The sequence below is a fragment of the Corvus brachyrhynchos genome, unplaced genomic scaffold, assembly GCF_000691975.1.
Source record: "Corvus brachyrhynchos isolate BGI_N302 unplaced genomic scaffold, ASM69197v1 scaffold229, whole genome shotgun sequence".
NCBI lineage: Eukaryota > Metazoa > Chordata > Aves > Passeriformes > Corvidae > Corvus > Corvus brachyrhynchos.
The window spans coordinates 2,128,000-2,142,219 of record NW_008240042.1 but is presented as its reverse complement, the minus strand read 5'-3'; the positions used below and the strand labels follow the sequence as shown (position 1 = coordinate 2,142,219).

The 14,220-nt window shown below is 37.9% G+C and overlaps 1 protein-coding gene across 1 annotated transcript in view; it reads left to right on the top strand.

Annotated features, from left to right (window-relative positions):
• The window catches only part of ARHGAP10 (Rho GTPase activating protein 10), a gene marked incomplete at its 5' end in the record, with an annotated part of 104,181 nt that overhangs the window by 9,128 nt on the left and 80,833 nt on the right, over window positions 1–14,220 (top strand). Inside the window, 4 exons of the mRNA XM_017744110.1 lie at window positions 3,392–3,463; window positions 6,697–6,798; window positions 9,781–9,891; window positions 11,942–12,046. Coding sequence (XP_017599599.1) covers window positions 3,392–3,463; window positions 6,697–6,798; window positions 9,781–9,891; window positions 11,942–12,046 — 390 coding nt within the window. The remainder of the gene's footprint in view (window positions 1–3,391; window positions 3,464–6,696; window positions 6,799–9,780; window positions 9,892–11,941; window positions 12,047–14,220) is intronic.

Below are 14,220 nucleotides of genomic sequence, written 5' to 3'. Positions count from 1 at the left end.
TCTATGGCCTGTTACTTACTCCTTTGGAGGAAAGGGAGCTGGAAAAGGCATGATTATCACAATTCTGTACAACTTCTCTGCCTGAGCAAGTGGAGTTTTGTAAAGGCATCTGTAATAGATAGATAGACACAAAGCTGACAGTGTGCTTCAGGATGTTGGAAATGTTGAATGCTGTGATCTTCTGAGGTGGTGATGGCACTGATGATTTTATTGCTGATATTGCTAGGTTTATGCTCAAGTTAATTCTTTGACCTTTCTGTAGGTGCTGCAAACAGAGCAGGAGTAATGTAAGCTAGTTTGAGACTGACTGCCTGAGACACGTGTGCACATCGGGTTAAACATTTCTTAAAGCATTCCTGAGACTTTGACATTAGCAAAGCTGGTTAAGATACTGTTACCTGAGACATGACCTCGTTAGATTGATTCACTTACGACTTGCATGCCACCGTTTGCCTGCCAGATATGATTGAACATATATTTGTTTCACACAGGTTTGGATAGATCAGAGAAGTAAAGAAAGGGATTTTTAAATGTCCTTTTAAATAGTACATTCCTGTCATAATCTGTCAGGATTAGAGAAGTCGAGGATGAAAAGGAGTGTAAGAGTCAAGACAGAAGTTGAAAAAGAAAGGAACATCTAGTTTCATATTAATAAACTTAAATACCTAGTTTAACTTTGCTGGAAATTTTATATTTTAACATGGTTCTAGTTGTTAAGGAAGGTAAAAGTGATAATTACAAATATATTGAAGCAATCCCTAGCTTATTTCCTATTTGCTGATTTGTTATCTATGGCTTAAAATAGAGTGGTTTTGTGTTTCCAAGTTATAAATAAGCTAAGAATGAATAGCAGTGTAAATAATGCTTTTGTTCTATAAGTAAGAATACATCTTTTTGTAACTTTTTATGACAAGCACTGGATTCTGCGTACTGGAAAACAATAGGAATTTAATCTATTTTGTTTAATCTTAATTTTTAACCTCTCTATTTAATCTTGCATTGGATGTATTTTAATTATGAACTTTGGTTTTGTTTCCATCATTCAGAAGAGCATCTCTGTAATTCACTGTTGAATTTACCAGTCTTGTATTTTAACATATGGCCTGGTATAAAGCTCCGTGAGAATGACCAAAGATCTGCAAAATCTCACTCCACCCAGAAGTAATCAAGAGTTCTGTTATTTAACCTAGGCACAGAAAGCAAAAGGGGTGACAAATCATAAGTACCTTTATGGCAGGCACCTGGGGATGCATCTGTTAACGAAAGTTTAAGTTGTGCAAAATGAGAGATGTCTCTCTTGGAAGGAGGGGAAGCTTGTTTTTCATTTAATGAAAGAATTACTGGCATATCATCCCACTGGCAGCAGTGGAATCTGCTTGTTGGCAGTCACTGAAGAGAACATCCCATTTTGATTTAAAGATTATTTTCTGCTTCAAACAAATTCCTGTAGTGGTTCCCATGGTTAATACTGCACAGGAGTAGCAGAGTGAGTGATTTATAGTCAGCCTTGCTGCTCTATGAAGCACAGCCTTTTATGCATATATTTTCCTTTTTTTTTAAATTTTTCCTTTGTTGCATCAAGGTGCTATGGCTTTCTTTGACTTGGACTTTGTGTTCCGCATACATTCAATGCCTGTTAACCTTACACTTTTTTATGTAAAAGTTCAAACAACTAATAAGCAACTTGTCATTTGTTAATTATTTTTAACCCTCAAACCATGTGAGTGCTCAGTTGCTACCTTTAAATGCTTTGAAATGATTCCAGTAACTGTGGTGCTCTGCCTTGGGGAAGCTTTTGTCATCCTCTCTGAGTTTTCCTCTGAGGAGCTTTCTCCTTCAGTTTGTTAGTACACAGAAACAACTTAAAGTTTTCTAATGTGGAGGGACTGATTATGTGGTTTCCATGCTCTCCAGCCTGACTTGAGAGTTCTTCCTTTTCCTGTTGCTCCCACCAAGGGTGCACTGAAGGTTTTTGGCAAAATCAGGAAATGGATGCAGAAAGGAGTTTTGTGCTGAGAAAAAGTGCTCTGAAGTTAGGATGTAGCTGTTACATGGATGACTGTGCAACACCCAGTTTGGCCCAGACTTGCCAGCTATTTGGGTTTCCAGCTAGCTCCAGGTTAGTGTGCTGTGCTGGCCGTTTAGAAATGTGGGTTGCTGTGGTTACAGTGAATTGGCAGGATGACTCCCACAGTAATCCCTCATGGCTCCGGGGATGGGTGGGAGCAGACAGTGCTGTTCAGATTTGTGTGGTGCCAGATTTCCAGTACATCCCGTGTGTGTTTTACGATAAGAATTTTTCAGAAGTGTTCCAGAAGGCCGGTTTAAGCCTGTGATGTTTTATCTGAAGATTTTCACTATAAAGGGTGGGGAAAGGGGAGGAAGGAGAGAGAAAGGCTTCTGTTGTATGTCAGAGAGTTCTGCCTGAACTCTTGGCATCTTAGCCCAGTGGCTGTGCTAAGCCCAGCCCTGGGCATGGTTAGCTCTGTGGGTCTGCCTTAGGAGTGACCAGAAGGGTCCCACTTGCTCCTCCACATCTGCAATACTCTTGCCATCTTTTCCATGCTGCTGTTATGTTCAAAAAATACCAGCCTTTCCTGAAATGTCAAATTTAAAAAAAAAAATTTAAGTATTGTTTGCACCAAACAGAACCCTGGTCCATCTTCAGTGACATTTCATGTTAATTAGTAGCTGTGCAGATCCAATAAGCTACAGTTTTCTGTCTTATGATGGAATATTGTGTCCTTCTTTTTTCTCTTTACTATGGCCATGAGGCTTTATATCGTAAGTGCACTGGTGGATGCTCACCCAGTCATCTCAACCTCTTGTTTATTGACTTTGTACCTCTTGATTTTGTAACTTAGCTTAACTTAAGGTCTTATTAACGTACTTCAGTGCGTAAATATTTGGAGATTTGTATCAATGCCTAATGGTGCTAACTATGTCTTAAAAGATTATTATTTGCTACTCACTGGTCTATTCTGCAGTTGTTTGTAGTGCTTCTTGTTGCAGAAATTTTTGCATCCCCTAGTGAAACTCAGTTGTCCTCTGTCTCATTCTGGTGTTCAGGCATTGAAGCCTTCAACCTGATCTGCAAGACTGGCGCAAATGGAGCAGTTGCAGTTTGGGTGCAACCTGGAAATTTCTGCATTTGTTTTAAATTTAATTTTCCTGATAGTGGATTGAATTAGAGGATAGAAATTCTGTAAGCTTGAATGAACTCAGAGATGTGATTTTTGTTTTGTTTTTTTTTTTTTGAGTTAGAAGTCCTAACTTGCATGCTTCTGTTATTTTACCCCAGAACCTGCTTGCTTTTTTCTTTTTATTGCTGATGCTGATGTGACTCATCAATCTGGCTACAGAAACCTAACCCATGCTTTTTTTTCTTTAGGCACTCAGTGTTACTGAAACTCTGATCAAACCTTTGGAAAGATTTAGGAAAGAGCAGCTAGGAGCTGTAAAGGTTTGTCCTTCCTTGCCTTTATAAGTTTGCTTATTTTCCCTACTTGGATTGCATTGTATTAATGACATGTAATTGGCAGAAACATATTGTTGCTGATATTTCATCTGTTCACACTTTTTTTGTTTCTACTTTGAGAACTTGCTTCAGAAACAAATGGAATGTTTTAAGAAGAGAAGAATGTGTCCTTTCCCTTCCTCCTCCCCACCTTCCTTATCTCCTATGTCTGGAGTAGGAATAATCCTGCTAACAACCTTCCCCCCTTCCTAATGGGTAACCCTGTTCTGCTTTGTATTTGCTTGCAGTTGCACAATGAGAGGCTGAAAAATATTAACTACCTAAAGAAGCTCGCTCATCCATATGCTTTTAACTGCACTTTTGCCACCTGCAAGTGAAAATTGCCTTTATTTAATTTTGTGTTTTGAATAAATAACTCATTGGCTCTGTATGCATGGAACTAATAGGGGTGAAGAGACTAAGGACAAGATCTCATTCAAAGTGTTTTTGATGAAAGTGTTTGGTAATTTTTTTAAGATTGTCACTAAGTTGTGTATATTTAAAAAAAGGCAAAGTAAGCTTCATGGATTAAGTGCAGACTAGATTTGGATAAAAGTAACAAGGACAAATTTGTACCTGTCTACCTTCCTTTTTGCAGTGAGATATTTAAGTGCCTATTAAAAAAATAGAAAAGAAAAGAAACCAGCACTTTATTGTACCCTTCTGTTGTAAAATTCAAACATTTTCAAAATACTCGCATATGTTTTATTTTATAATTTCATGATTTCATCACTAGTGATATATAAGACAATGTTTCACTTATGAGAGCACTATACATTTTGACTTTGGCATTTTGACTTTTAACATGTTCTGCATATGATTTCAGTGTTCACAAACTGAAAATGCTCTGTTGATCATAAATCCTCTCAGCTCAATGGTACAATGAGCTTTGTGTAATTTTATGGACTTGAGAGAAGTATATTAGGTGACCCGACCAACACACAATAAAAACTTGGACTGTAATATAGCCAGTCTTCCAAGGAAAGAGGGAATTTGTTCTGAATGTAACCTATTGTCACAGAAGCAGCTGTGTCATGAATGCATTATTTCAGCAGTATTTTTGCTGTGAAAGAATATTGCTGTTTTTTTGGGGTGAGAACCCCTACGCCTTTAAATTATCTTATATCTTCACTCATTTCCTAGTCAGAATTCTCTCCCTGACTCTTCTAACACAAATTACATTCACACAGTCTACATCTCCCATTTTGTTTGGATGGATGTTTCTTCCTTATGTCCCTGCATACTGTCTGTGAAGCTGTAGCTTTTATTTCTGATCTAGACCTTTTTTTTTGGACAGAATTCTTAATGACCTTTAAATAGAAGTCTTATATAATTGTAGAATATTTAAATAAAAACCCTCTAAAATTATTCAGCTCTTGGAATATTCTCAACTGAATAATTATTCAGTGTCATCAAAGCACTGGCACTGGAAGTATAACTCTGCTTAGCTCTGAAAACCGGGCTATGGCATCTAGTGGTGAAATATATCTGCAGCATTGTGTAGTATTTGCTTTAGGAAAGATTTACGCTCTACCATTACAAAATAAAAGTTGAATCTGCTGCCTCAGGTTTTTTCTGCATCTTACATCTCCTGCTGATGAAATGGTCTGAGTTAAGCTTAAGAAGAAAAAGAACAGAAGGAAAGTTTAGCTTCACAGAGCTGGAAGCTGAGACCCTTATTGAATTACCCCTTAGTGAAAGGTGTTGCTGCACTAATCCTGAGCTACGTGTGTAAAGTTTCTGGCTTTGCCTATTAAGAAGTTAAGAGAACTCTCTTCTTTTTTTCTGGGAGCATTCAAATGTTCACCACATCAATGGAAATTTTGCTAATATAAACATAAAGATTCACCACCTTCCCTGCACTCCACTTTCTTCCTCATTCCATGTTGCTAATATGTTATCGCTTATCACCCTGATACCATACACATATCTTCATGTTTCTCAGTTGATAACAAATATTGTGGCTCCTTTTTTAAAGGAAATTCTGAGTCTCATAATGGGGGGGAAAAAAATTTTCGTGAAAGTCCTTGCTGAGAAGCAATCCTAAACAGCCTCTTTAATGTAATGCCATCTTCAGAATGTAACAGCTCAGAGAACAAGAATGTGTCTCTCTTATAACATAGTATATATAGTATTATTCAAAATGAAAGGTTAAGAGGAGAAAAAAAGAGCAATTATGTCTGTAGAGTTTAACCAGGGGTTTGGGTAGAATACATTTAAATGTGATTTCAAATCTACAGAGGAGGAAAAATACTTTAATTTAACTAGTATCTTTCTGGTGAGTAAATCTGCCAGTTCTTGAATATGTAATTAAATACTTGATTTTACTTACTTGAGGTTATTTTCAACTGCAATTAGATATACTAAAAATAGCTTCAAAACTGGTTGGTTGAATTCATGAATATTGATTTTTGCCTTAATACACTGTGTTAGGAAACTGGAACTGAAGAATCAATTTGTTTTACGATATTTTCTACTATATTAGATTCAGAAACTCAGATTTCCTAAAAAAAAAAAAGTAATGACTGTCCCTCTTCCAATACATTGCTTTTGGTGGCTGGAGAAATGGATTTGCATTGTGCAAATGATAGTCATGTGTGTCTGTGAGAGTTTCTCTTTTGATACTATGGTATTAAGTTTTATGGATATTTTAATTTTTATTGTTTTTTTGTCATGGGCACGATAAAATTCTGGTAGAAACAGGAATTCAGCACAGAGGTCGTTGTATAGCTTTAAAATGGAGAAAACCTTTTGAATATAGAGGTGTATTTGCTTTGGGCTTTGAGCTGTTGGAACTTTTCCCTTGTGAATTTTAGAAAGGTTATTTTTTTCAGTGAAACTGGTGTTTCCATTGAAGTCCTCTATTCAAAACCAAGATGGTGTGGGTGATCCCTGAAAGTAATGAAATATACAATACGTCAAGAGGAGGTCAGGTTTTTTGCTTTTTTTAACTTAGAAGATGTAAGCATCTGTGTAATAAGCTACACCATAGTGATGTGATGGGATTTCATTTCAAGTTAGCCTTTAAATTAATTTTTTAAATGACATGGAGCATATTTTTCTCTACTTACTGGAACTATGACATTTTTTTCTCTTTGTTCCTGATGAACTAGAATTTTAAAGAAGAAAAATAGTACACTTTTATATTTACATGGTTGCCACTTTGTTTCTGTGTCTAGGAGGAAAAGAAGAAGTTTGATAAAGAGACAGAGAAGAACTACAGTTTGTTGGAGAAACATTTGAATTTATCAGCTAAGAAGAAGGAGCTACAATTACAAGAGGTATTGTTGCCTCTCTTTTTTTTATAGGGTATAGGTAAATATACTTAAATGCAGAAACAGCATTCTCAGTGGTAAAACAAAAAAAAATTTCTCATCCGGAAAGGTTGGTGAGAAAATCAGTATTTGCTGAACTTAGTACCTCCACCATTTTCCAGATCAGGGGGTCTGTGTGTGTACAAAGCCCTGAGCATCATGTCATTTTTATATATAATTAAGGGAAGAGCTAAGTGCAAACATACTGTGAAAAACTCTGCATTTCTTACAGGGCTTTGCCATTGCTGTGATTTGCATTGCATTGTGCCTATTGACTAAGTGTCCTGTGATAATACTTCATGCAGAGGACAGCAAGACTTTTATTCCCAAATAAAGTGGGTCTGTGCCATTTCTTTTTCTGCCATTTTGAAGATTTGTTTTGGGATTTTCTTGAGTAGTGCTATAAAAAATTTGTTGACAATTTATAACTGATAGATCTGTTTTGCCTGGCATTCCTTCTGTCCCTCTGGGTTTATTATCATCATCAACTTATTTGTAATAGTTTTTGTTTCTGGAGCAACAGCAAATAGTATGTGAGAAGACTGCAGAGAAAACTTGCAGACACTTGCTGTAGCCAAAAGGGGTTTTTTTTCCCCCAGATATGTCTGAATTATTAGTGCCTAGAGTATAAAAAACCTTAATATTTTCTTCATATATAGCTCCGGTCCCTGCCCTCTACCCCATCTCAAATATTCTATGCCATTTTTCATAAAAATGGTTAATATAACTGGCAGAGTTACCCAGGAACTTCTCTGCTCTTGAGTATCCGTAGGATGTCACTTCACCATGCTGCATTTGCAACATAGACCCTCAAATGTGTAAACAAGTGTCTTTTGGGGAGTTGAGTTGTCCCAGTGAAGGTACTGGGCATGGCTCATGTGTCAGGACCTGTACTTTTATCAAATTGATCGGCTGCCAAAGAACTTGACACAGAGAAAATGATAAAGGGCTGATTATGATCGCTTGATGAAATGTGGTTCTCGATATCAAATCTGAAATGGGACCTAAGCTCAATGGAAAAATACATAATTCCTGTAAGAGGCATTTTGAAGCTGTATCAAATATAGCCTGAAGCTTTAGAGCGTGTGGGAAATCTAGAATGGGCAAACAGATTTGTTGTAAATGTCCTTCAAAGTTTCACGAGCAAAAATTCTTCAGTCAGGCTCTTGCATTTGTATATTTAATTCTGAGGTATAAATTTATAAACAATTTAAAGAAAAAAGGTCCTTGCAGCATGTTGTCAGCGGAAGTAGTAGGAAACAATTTCTTGCACAAGCTTAGAGAATAGGAGTATATGATTGCATTGTAATGTATATAATTTAGTTTTATTCATTTTAGTTGTGTCAGTTCCTGACTGGAGTAAATAGTGCAGGGATAAAATTGACAAAAATTTGATGAAAAACATGCCATGTTGTGGAGTGTGTCTTAACATTAACATAACTTTGGACTCTCTTGGTGGCGGGGTATTCCTGTAACTTCACTGAGGCATAGTGTGTGTCTCACTTCTGTCTTTCTTCAGCAGTACACAAACTACAGTGCAACTTGCTGGGTGCATGGCGAGGCTCATGCCTCAAAAACTGAGAGATGTGATAATTTATTAGCAGGGAAAGTGGGATAAAACAATAAAATGGCTGTGTTGGGTATTGTATTCTGGGTTGTGTGGTGAGCCAGATGTCCTTGAAAATCCACTTCAGAGTCTCTTTCTAGGGTGTTGTGGTACCTTTCATGTGCCTATGATTAGAAGCTTAGCTGACAGCTCAAACAATTCCTGTGTTTATAGGCTGACAACTCAAACAATTCCACAGTTTATGGAATGCATCAAAATAGCGTGGCTTGTTGAAACACATTTGCTAACTGAAATACTTATCAGGGCTTTATTTATTTCATGGCATTTGTGGTCATGCCCCTTTAACTGCTGAGAGTTTTCCAGCACAGAGCAGTACAGCCAAGCACGTCTTAAGGCAAAACTGTCTTAAATCTAATTTGGCTTATCCTCTTAAAGCACAGCAGTCACTGTTCAGCCTGAAGGATGTAGTCTCAGTATTTAAGAGAGAGTCTGATAGTAAGTCTTGTCCTTTCACCTAACCCTTTCTCCACTTCCTTTTGTAATTCAGTGTAGAAGCATTTTGTATTATCTTTGTGGGTGAAGACTAAGTGTTAGTTACTTAGAGTAACCTTTTGTAGCTTTTCTTTAATGTATTTTAATAAAAGTTTCTGTCACCCAGTTTTAAGATTCATTTTAACAAATCTTACATGTACCTTAAATAATAACTTCCTAAAATAATACCTAGATGCTAGAAAGTGAAATATTTATGGGCAGATGGATGGCAGCTGAAATGTAACTGTTCAGCATCAATATGGTGTTGGCATTTCTGCAAAGCTGTCCTAAATATCAGCTGCAGGTAGTAAGGCTGCATTTCTAAATATTTGATGCTCTGTGGAAGCTGTGAAGTGTTGTACCAATAAGTGAACTTTTTTCTGTTATGTTTCTAGCCGGTCAGAATGAGCACAGGTGTGGGATGGGTACAGCAGCATTCTGGCTACTTGCAACAGTTATTTGGGTTATAGAGTAAAACTTACAGCACCAGCACTGTAGTTTTCAAAAATAACATTTTCTTCCTTAATTTGACTGGAGAGATGATTTCCCCCTCTTAGATCCCTCTCTGTTTGGGCAGGTACCTTAGCAATGCTATTAAAAGTTGGATTCCCTAGAAAAGAAGCTTGAAGAGGTGTTGCTGGAAGTCTTCTAAAAAAATCTAGCCTCATCATTCAAAACAACATATGTGAAAGGGAATTGCTGCTGCTGTTTAAAAGTAAATGAATGATCTATGTCGTAACACATACCTCAAATATGGTGAAAATTATCTGCTTGCCACTTGTATGTGTGTGTCATCCTGAAGCTGTCTGCAAAATGTCTGTGAAACTTCATGAGGTGTGCTCTGTGTGCAGGCAGATAACCAAGTGGAGCAGAATAGGAAACACTTCTATGAGCTGTCCCTTGAGTACGTGTGCAAGTTGCAGGAGATCCAGGAGCGGAAGAAATTTGAGTGTGTGGAGCCTGTAAGTATCAGTGAATTCAACCTACTCTCCCTGCTTTCTAAGGGATGGAGGAGGAATGCAGTTGGATGACAGCCAAGCTCTTTTTTCTGGAACACACAACCAATTGTGTGACTTAACAGAATTTAAACCAACTTGGTATGTCTGCACAGATTCCTGGTGCAGATAAACTTAACCAGGCATGGCAAAGTTGACCTCAGTAATTAGAGCTGATTTGGACCCACTGATGCTGATTTTGAGAAAATGTGTGAAACCTTTGTTGTACTGTAAGAACCTCACTTCACGTTGTGAGATAGAATGGAGGATTCAAGAAGATGTTGGTGTCAGGATTCTTGCTGTGGGTTTTCTAACCAATGAAATGTTATTGGTAACTAATGCAAAGAATCTAATTTTCATAATGAAGGTTGGGCTTAGAGGCCTGTTAATGAAGAATTGCAGGTGTAAATCAATTAAGAGTGTGCTGCTGGATGAGAAGCCCATTATTGGGTAGCCTGATGTTTAATTTCACTTGCAATTGAATCTGTGAAGAAATCAAGGGGCTTCGTTGAATTTCAATGAAAATTACATATGCACTGACCAGGCTTTCTTAAATCTATGAGAAGAACTTAGTCTAAAATTTTCTGAAATGTGTATTAGCTTGGTGGTATAAATACAAATTTATCAAACAACAAGAGAACAGTAAGTGTAATACTGAGATAAAGAGAGGATGAATTGTAGAAATGTCTTCCATTCACTCATGCTCTGAACTCTGTGCTTTTGGGCCAAGTCTGTCCTTTCATTCTGATACAATTGCTTTAATGTAATAATGAAAAAAGTTCCAAATGACCCTAGCTGGTCATTATGGAATTAATAAGAACTGTCTGTTTTAATATAGTTTATTCCCGTATGAAAAAATTGCTAAAATCCTTAAGGGGGAATAAATTACTGCAATTATTTTAACACTGTTTAAAGAATGGGAAAATGCTGTGAAAAAATGGTTGTATGGGGGCTTTTTTGTGTAGATGTTTTGGTTTTTACTTTTTAAAAAAATTTTCCAGTTTTTAGATTTTTTTAAAATTCTAAATATCTTTGCATTTGGTTATTGTTTCAGAACATTTGAAATTTCTTCAGAGCCAGAGTAGAGAAATGAATCTGGAAATTATGTTCTTGCAACATGTCCCTTTGTCATTTGTGAAAGCTCCTTCTGGATGGTGCTGAGCTTTATGTTGCTTAATTTGTACGTGAAGTTTACACTAGACTAGAAAGCTGAAATTATTTTGTACCAAATTCTTGCTCCCTTTTCCCTTAATAATACTTAAAGTTGATGTGGTTTTTTGCATTTTTTGAAAATGGTTTATTTGATATGACTTCAGACTTTCTTAAATACATTCTTTTGCTTGTTCTCTTTAGAGAGCTGTTCTTTCATGAGTCACTTGCTTCGTTCCAGCAGCCTTAACTAAACAGGAGAGTTAGACAGGACTACACCTCATGCTGCTTCCAGTGTAGTACAGCTTGTTTGTTCTTTTAAATTGAAACACTAAAGTCAGAATGTGCTAAGTGGATCACTTGCTGGTTCTGACAGAAGGTCAGATCTGTGCACAAAAAGCAGCAATGGGGAAAGCTTCCTTCTTCCAGCGAACAAGATGACTGATGTGAAAGTCATCTCCACGTGGTCATTAGCAGAGAAGGGAATGACCAGGGAAATGGTGACTAAAAGACAGAATGATCATTTTCTCCTTGTGCACAAATGTGTTCCAGACATCACTGGTATCAGAGCAGCTGTAGGAAAACATTACTTAGGGAAGTTTGGGAACACGGGATATACATTCCCTATGGTCAAACGGAAAGTAGAGATCAGTTGTGAAATTCCAGAGAAAGGACCATCCAAAAATGTCTGTATACATAGATCATCATTTGGATTTAAATATTACTCAGAAAGTGTAGGCATTGGTGGAAACTTACTTTAAAATAATCATTTTGTCATCTCTGAGCTTTCTGAAAAAACTTGTGTGCAGCAGCTGTATTCAAGCAAATGGAGTTTTTTGTTGTAACAAATGTTTTATTTCTGTTTCAGGTGCTATCATTTTTTCAGGGTTTGTTCACTTTCTATCACCAGGGATATGAACTTGCTAAAGACTTCAATCATTACAAAATGGCCCTGCAGATAAATATACAAAATGTAAGTCGAGTCTACTTTTGTGAGTAAAATCACTCGCTGAAGTTGCTGCAAGTGCAGTGTCTGTATTGCCAATACTTAGTTCCATGTGAGTGCATTGCCTGTGAATTTTGGGGATGTGGTGCCATCTCCTGGATAACAAACCACATCACTGGACAAATCATCGCTAATTCCAGCGAGTTCTTTGGAATTTCTAATAATACTGCAAAAAGCAAGTACAAAGTAAAAGGCTCCCCGCTCCTTATTTTTTCCCTTTTTTTTTTTTTTTGAGAGAGAGAGAAGTAATGCAAGGATTATTTAAAAATCAATGAAATTATTTAAAAATGCATACAACACTGCGTAACTCAGAGTATGGGTAACAAAATAGCAGAGTTTTCAGTGTTTTGGGTGTTCTTTGAAGTTAAGTATGTGGTGATCATGTCTGAGGGTCATTTCCCCATAGAGTGTCATTATCCATGACTAAGAAAAGGGAAGAAAAACAGCTGGTCACAGCAGTGTGGAGTTTCTGTTTGTCTTGCAGCAGCCCTTTCAGACGAGAACATCCCTGTTGGTTTGGGGTGCAGAACTGTGTGAGGAGACTTGGTGTTAGCACCCATGGTGTATTTGACAAAATGATGTGTTCCTTCAGGGACAGGCTAAGGGGGGCCACCACTAGTTTAGTGTGCCCTCACCCCAAATTACCAGGTGTGATCTGGACTGGGAGAGCAGGAAGCAAGGTGACAGGCTGAAGCAATGGGGCTGACGAGTCACTAGTCAGATGGTCTGTTTGCTTCTTGGAGATCTGTTGAAGAATAAAGCTTGCTCAGAGGAACTTGGGTGTGCCAGAGGCCTCTTGGTAGGGAGCAAACCACATACCTTACTGCAAACAATCAGTTCCTGATGGTGCATTTGTTTTGTTGACCTCTGAGGGCATCTGGAATTAAGACACAGAAACTACTTTTTGGAGAGGACAGTCTGTTTTTAGAAATGGCTTAACTAGCAGGGAAGCGGAAGGGCAGAAGAGAGGATTGCAGTTGTTGTAGTGCATAGTGATGTTATTCATGTGTCAGGATACCATTCCTTTAATTTTCTTCCTGTGTGTTCAAGTGTCAAGTTTCTGTTTGAGCTGTGGTTTGGTTTGAGAAGGGGAACTAATTAGTGGTAACTTCATAAGCAGACTTGTGGCAGAAGTCAGTGCTTGTGGGGGAAATGTCAGGCCAGACTTGCTTCTTCTCTGTGCTTAGCTTAACAGAGTGAGGAGCAGCATAGAGGGGAGCTGATGCAGGATGAAACATGAGAGGGAAGCTGTGATACAGTTTTGAAGAGCTGGGTTTCAGAATACAGATGGAAAAGAGCCAGTGGAGTGATCTGAAGAAGTGATGAGCAGTAAGAAAGTAAGCTAATCTCAGCAGCTGCATTTTCAATTGACTGAATGGTGTCACAGTGTGTCCCACCAAATTCTAAAGAGCTTGAGCTTTGCAGCTCAAGTTTTATGAATAGATAGAGGCTGTAGAGAGAAGGGAGAACAAGGCTCAACAAGTATCGAAGGTAGAAGGAAGCATTTGAAAAGACTGTGAGAGGACATGACACATTCTCCTCTGTGCTGAAGATCAACAAGACATCCCAAAGGAAAAATGAACTGGGGTTTGCCTGTGGTACAGCTGAGCTGCTGGCAGAACACTGGATTGATGTGTTAGAAATTGAAGGGTACAAGATTCAGTACAGAGAGCCTAGCTGGATACAGAGAGTGATTTAAGAGTTGCCAGTATAACTATAGTAGTAGTTGCCTTCCCTTTCATTCAGGTTGTCTTTACTGTGAGAATTATCCTATGGATTTCCTCTCCACACCCTGCCCCAAACCCTGTCCTCCTCTCACTGCCCCTCTGCCTTCCTCAAATGAAAGAAAGAAAAAGACCCACCCCAGTCTTTTAGCCCAAGCTCTAGAAAGCTGATTCTTCCAAAGTCACATTATCTTGTATGCTTGTCCTGGGGAAAAGATAGAATAGGTGAGGCAGCATTTTCAGAAAAATAAAGGTACTTTCAGCAAGCAAAAAGACACATAAGCCTTCATCTGGAACCAGTGCTTTCCTCAAAACACATGTACCAGCTGGGGAAAGTACCAGCTTGGAATTTAAATGTGTGTTTTCAGTGTTTGCTGTTCGGACAGGTGTGTATGTAGAGAAAACCAGGTATTACCA